Raw genomic sequence first — 6,425 nt, 5'->3', positions numbered from 1 at the left:
TTCTGAAATCGAAGAAATAGTTTGCGATAATGACAGCTGTTTGCATAGCTTCTCAGTTAACTACGGCTCTGTGAAGTAAATGCTGCTCCATCTGAAAGCATGTGAAAATACCACATTTAATAACATATTTTTACTCCAAATTCACTTCATAACGTCAGTCGAGTGTTTGAAATAAATCCTTCTGTGAGATGATGTGGCTTCTAGGGATATGCCGGTATCAAATTTTCATGTTGCAATTACTTGCTAATGCTTTTATCACGGTATGCGGTATTATCATCACGATGTTGAAATTTAGTTTTAAAAAGTGCTGTCATAATACAGTATAACAGGTTTAATAACTTTTTTCTTATAACAAAAATAACTGAACATTTAAATGCAATAAAGCAATACAGAAAAATGTATAAAGTTAAAAGTTTTACACAGATTAAAGTGCAAAAGAACTATAAAGACCAATAGGTATCACTTTACAATAAGACCTCATTAGTTAACCTTAGTTAATGCATTAACATTCACAATGAGCAATAGCTACATTTGCTACAGAAGTTATTAATCTTTGTTAAAACAATACAAGTCTTTGTTCATGTTAGCTCATTAAATAACACGGCTGCAACTGTTAAATGATTAAATATTGGAATACCTAAGATTAATGAATGTTCAGAAGAATTTTTCATTGGCAGTTTGTTAACTAATGAATTAACTAATGTTAACTAATGAAGCCCTAATGTAAAGTGTGACCGAACAATAAAGAATCAAAACACTTTCAAACAATAGGACATGTTGTAGTCCAGAGTAAAACGTAAAAAAGTTTGAAAATAAATAGCCTATTAAGTCTAAATATTTAAGTATTTGGCGCTGTGATGAACACCATAGCGAGTACAAAAATCTGAATGGCTGTTTAAACCATTTAAACATTTCAGAAACGGAAAGTAGCACAGCTGCTTTGTTTATGGGGTTTCCGGGGCAAATAAACATTTGCTGCCAGAGAGTGAAAGTGTGCTTTCATCCAGAGTGTCTCTCATGTGCTCCGTCATGCGCTTTTCATCCGTGCTTGTTTACATCAGAGTGCGCATGCAGCGGTGTTGTGCATTTTAACCAGTTGATGGGAAAAGTATTCTTAAAATGCATTCAAAATTCGGAATAATTTGTAATAAATAATTATTCTCAGTATTTTGAAGTGCCCACGATAAAAATATTGTGCATATTCATTATTGTGATATAATCGCATTACCGAATACCGGCACATGTCTAATCAAGACAGAGGGAATGTGGAAAACCTACTGTGTCGGTGCACTGATAAGCAATGAATTTTCGCATCAAGGCAATGGCAGTTGCTCTCTCCTCTCCAATCTACAGAGAAACAGAAGAATTAAACCCTGCACATACAGTAGCCTCATCACAACACCCATAGGCCACATGTTAGATAGTACTAACCTTACACTTAACGGTCCACAAATTAGGATCCCTGCAAGAGACAAATCTCTTAACACAAGCCCAGTGGTCTTTTCAGAAATACTTAATTTAGTATGTTTAATCAGCAATAAATTGTTCTTTTTTTTTCATACTTGACCCCAGGAAGCAACTGTTGCTGGGTGATGTCATCAGAAAGATCCTCAGAGCCGCCATAGAAACTGAAGTAAACAGCAGAACAGGAATATTTAGAGAAGTTAATGCAGCAAAACCAGAATTCCTTTCATTTCAACATGCACGTGCTGAATTGAGTCACACACTTCGTAAAAGTGTACACTTTGAGTACAGGTGAACTCTGTTGACTTACTGCTCGCCACCTGAGGACTTGGCATATTTTCTCATGTAATACTCCCCTAGAGCTTCCTCACGTGAATCCCTAAAGAGAAAAACGGGTATTTAACATGACTTCCATAGTTCAGATTCAGTCATGTGAAAGTGTGAGCAGTGTAGCTGTCTCACCTCCAGTACTGAAATAAATGAACTTTTCCACGACATTCTAATTTATTGAGATGCACCTGTATAATAACTTAAGATATTTTTTTAAATGTAACAAACAAAACATTCACAATTCATTTAAAATAATAACAATATCTTACCTTTTTCTAAGATGTCTTCAGCACCATCCTCCCATGGATCTTCATCTTCATACTCATCGTCAACATCTAGTCAAAGATAGAATAAAATACACATTATAGCTTTTCAAATGACATCTATGCAAAATATGTTGCTTAATCTAAGAAATATGTTGGTAAGGGATTTTCTAACCGGCTTCATCCAAGATGAAGCCACCATGCCGAGGTTTTTTCCTGGGCCGGTCATCATCCTCTTCTTCCTCTTCATCATACTCCTCCTCATCCTCCAAATCTTCTCCCTCCTCCTCCTCAGCCTTGTCACTGCCAGCTACACTCCCCTGTTCCTCCTCCTCCTCCTCAAAGATATGTGTTGAGTGAGTTTTTTTTTAATGAACCATTTCAGATAAACAAAATATAGCATGGTTTTAGCTACCATAAAAAGCTATTTATCGACTATTTACTGACACGTTCGGGGAGGAGCTGGTTGTCTTACCTCATTCTCCTCCACCTCCTCAGCCTCGCTGCTCCTCTCGCTCTGATTATCAGAGAAATCGCTGTCATCGCTGTCAGACATCTCTTTGTTTTCTTCTGTGTTATCCAGACGGCAACACTACTGTACAAACCACATCAAATACATGTAAAAAGCAAAGAATAGTAAACAATTACAAACAGATGCAAGATTCGTCCATGAACATAGCAGTTTACATGTTATTAGACTAAAACCAGCCATTTGACCAGGCAGAAAAAAAGAGACACGGCGAATGATGCGAGTCATAACGCAATTCGATTAAACAGTAACGTACACTGTATTTCTTTACTTGGGTATGCATAACACAATTTACGAGCTTAAAACTACAGGTAAACAACAACAGTCAATCTAGTTTGTTCCTGTTGCCTTTAGGGTGATGTGCTCTGGCTAATGCTGCTAAATCCAGTCGACAAGGAATTAGCACACGAGCTAGCTAGCACACATCTTATTTCACAAATAACTCGTGGCTTAATTACCACGGTCACATCTTAGTTTACTACGAAAATACCATACCGTTAAGTATGTCTTAAATTTACCATTAAAGAGCGGATAAAAAAAGTCTTCTTACCTTTAAACAGCTGTCTGGTTTTACTTTAATCAGGCAGCAAAGGCTACAATCTCATTTCCTTCCACCCCCACATGAGCAGGAACCCAAAGGAAGGAAACACCCAGCCCTTTATCATACAGTATTAAAAGTAAGTAGAATATCTGGTATATGATATCTTGTCTACATGATGTTTTCCCAGATTGAATACTAGATAGAGCAGATAAGCTGTCAGAAGCTATGATTACATTTTGGTTCTGTTTATTTCCTTCCAACCACTGTAATGCCAATAAAATTGCTAAAAGCTCTACTGTGTACACCGATAAATGATCTGCTGTTCTTTTTTTAACTGCTATTTCATAATGCGAAATGGAGAAAGCAGCCCCAGTACGGCCTGTCTCTGGCTGCTTTGATCCATCTGTAAATATGAATAGTTTGTCTTGATAAAGGTTCATATAGTCCTGAACTATTACCCTCTGTGGCATTATTCTAGATTTTTCTTTTAACATTTATTGAAGGCATATATCTACAGATGGCTTTATGAATTTCCAAGGTGGTACAGTTGATAGTGCCACAATGGGGCTTACTTGGAGCTGGCTGAGGCTTGCGTTTTGTGCTTTTGCATTTCCTATCCATCCGAAACTGTAATAATTACTTTTACTATTGAACAATCTTGTAAGATGGCCTTTGTGGGATGTACTCCGCTATGCCCTTGTAGATTTATCCAATACGCCAGCATGATCTTGATCCTCCTAATACATGAAGGCATCTCTCCTGTCTCAACTTGGTGATGATTTAAACGCTCTAGTACAAATCCGAAGTGCCTGTGCCTGTTCCACATCAAGTTTTTTAAGGTTTGATTCTGATGCTGACATATATGCTAGGCAACCATAATCTAACGCTGCTCTTAAAAGAGCCTGATAGATGTTAATGAGCGATGACCTGCTTGCTCCCCAGTCTTGTCCTGATAGACATCTTAAAACATTATTTACCTTTTTACATTTATTCCTAACCTTATCAATATGTTGACACCAGGTCAACTTCTCATAAAAAAACACTCCCAAGAATCTTACAACCTTAACCTGTTGAAGATCTTGCCCATATAGTTTAAGTAATACTGTTTAGAAAAGCATATAACTTGTGATTTTGAGATTGAAAGTTTAAATCCCCATTTATTTGTCCACTGTTCTTACATTCCTTATTGCATTTTGCATTTTCCTTCTTAAATATTCAATATTCCGACCTCTAACCCAGAGTGCCCCATCGTCTGCATAAAGTGACTTGCCTATGTTTCCTTCAACCTGATCAAATATGTCATTATTCATAATATTAAATAATATTGGACACCATACACTGCCTTGTGGGATACCATTTTCCACTCCACCATCTATTTGAATATTCTGTGCCTATCTGCATAAAGTGACTTGCCTATGTTTCCTTCAACCTGATCAAATATATCATTAATCATAATATTAAATAATATTGGACTACATACACTGCCTTGTGGGATACCATTTTCCACTGTATATCTATTTGAATATTCTGTGCCTACTTTAACTTCTATTGTTCTTCTATTCAGGAAATCTAATACCCAATTATACATCTTGCCACTTATTCCTAATTTATTAAGTTTAATAAGAAGTCCGTCCTTCCACAGCATATCGTATGCCTTTTCAATATCAATAAATACAGCAATTACATTTTCTTTATTACTTTGAGCTTTCCTAATTACTGACTCTAGGCATAGTACCGAGTCCATTGTCCCCCTTCCCTTACGAAACCCAGATTGATGTGGTGATATAAGACCATTTTTTTCAATATAATAATCTAATCTATTTGTTACCATCCTTTCCATGGTTTTCCCTAATTGTGACATTAATGCTATTGGTCTTTGAATCTGACGGGTCTTTGCCAGGTTTAAGTATTGGGATTATAACTGCTTGTTTCCATATTAATGGGAGTTTACCTGCATTCCATATCATATTAAACAGTCTTAATATTATTTCAAGTGTGACATCTTTCATATGGCCTAACATGCAATAGCATATACCGTCTTTCCCTGGTGTCGCGTGTTGGATATAGCTCTTTCCAAGGCAGCAAAGGCCAATGTTGTTTTCTTTCCTTAAACTTCCATAAGCAATAAGCAATAAGCAGAGCGAGAGCTGCAGAGCGCCATTTAGCGCTTTGGAGGACAACCGTGTTGTTTCATGCAATGTATGGTCCAAGTATTTAATAGTTGCTGATTAACTATTAGTATGTTTTTATCTCAAGGGTTTTCCTCTTGTTAATCTATTTTATAGCAAACAGCAATGGCTACAAAAATAAACTCTCACGTGCATATCAGCGCTATCTGTGACGCACTCTCTCTCTGACAAACTACAGGAAATACTTTTGCTTATTGTTAAATCTCTTAAACTCATTGATAACAATACTCATTGATAACAATAAGAATAACAAGTTTCTTCAGGCTTATGATAAAATTTTTCTTTCTAAATGAGGTGGTATTGTTTTTTCAATGCAGTGCTGTTTCTTCTTGTTCTTTGTTTTGTTTTGTTTTTTGCAATAAAAAAACTACCGGAAATACGGAAGATTTTTACTTCCCCATACAATTCACTGTGATACAACATATTTTGTTAATAGCCTAATTAAACATTTTAATTACCAAAAATGAAAGAAATAATATATGTGTAGCACATTAACATAAATCTGTTACAATCTGCGATCTTGTAATTTATGGTAGCCTACATTCTGACTAATTGTGATGTTAATGTTTATTGCTATAAAACTGCAAAATCATAAAAAAAAAAAAAAAACTTAAAGCTGCAGTCCGTAACTTTTTTTTTTGGTTAAAGATGATCCGAAATCAATATTTCAGCAAGTACTTAACCAGCCAGTGTTCAAAACTATCGCCTTACTTTAGCCTGTTTCACTTATAATAATGTTTTCTGGTTTTCGCGGGAAATTCGAGCATGCTGCCGCGTCATTACGTCACATCTGTAATAGAGTGTTGGGTCGTTCTTGAACGATTCGTTCATTTTGAACGAATCTTTAATGTGACTCGGGAAGAACGAGTCGTCTCGGGGAGTGATTCGTTCAGTCGCGCATGCGCAACATCCTATAGGTTCTGTACTGGAATTAGTCAAGTAGTTCACCTGTTTCGAGTCTTCGGGTTTTTCCGAGTCATTCGTTCATCACGTGACAGCCCCATAAGTTTAACCAATGCAGTCTGAGCCGGAAAGAGAATTGATTAGTTCATCTCTCGAGTCTTCGGGTTTGAGTCGTTCATTCATCACGTGACAGCCCCATAAGCCCA

The 6,425-nt window shown here is 36.5% G+C and overlaps 1 protein-coding gene across 1 annotated transcript in view; it reads right to left on the bottom strand.

Annotated features, from left to right (window-relative positions):
* Window positions 1-3,186, bottom strand: part of LOC107726091 (transcription elongation factor SPT5) — a gene marked incomplete at its 3' end in the record, with an annotated part of 28,808 nt that extends 25,622 nt beyond the window's left edge. Inside the window, exons 1-8 of the mRNA XM_016535573.1 lie at window positions 3,137-3,186; window positions 2,533-2,652; window positions 2,233-2,392; window positions 2,054-2,129; window positions 1,775-1,846; window positions 1,563-1,628; window positions 1,432-1,462; window positions 1,279-1,347 (exon numbers count right to left, since the gene is read on the bottom strand). Of these exons, the coding sequence (XP_016391059.1) occupies window positions 1,279-1,347; window positions 1,432-1,462; window positions 1,563-1,628; window positions 1,775-1,846; window positions 2,054-2,129; window positions 2,233-2,392; window positions 2,533-2,613 (555 nt within the window). The remainder of the gene's footprint in view (window positions 1-1,278; window positions 1,348-1,431; window positions 1,463-1,562; window positions 1,629-1,774; window positions 1,847-2,053; window positions 2,130-2,232; window positions 2,393-2,532; window positions 2,653-3,136) is intronic.
* Between the last annotated feature and the right edge of the window lie 3,239 nt (window positions 3,187-6,425).

This window comes from Sinocyclocheilus rhinocerous, unplaced genomic scaffold, assembly GCF_001515625.1.
Source record: "Sinocyclocheilus rhinocerous isolate Xijiao unplaced genomic scaffold, SAMN03320098_v1.1 scaffold816, whole genome shotgun sequence".
Lineage (NCBI taxonomy): Eukaryota > Metazoa > Chordata > Actinopteri > Cypriniformes > Cyprinidae > Sinocyclocheilus > Sinocyclocheilus rhinocerous.
This window is presented reverse-complemented; position numbering and strand designations above follow the sequence as displayed.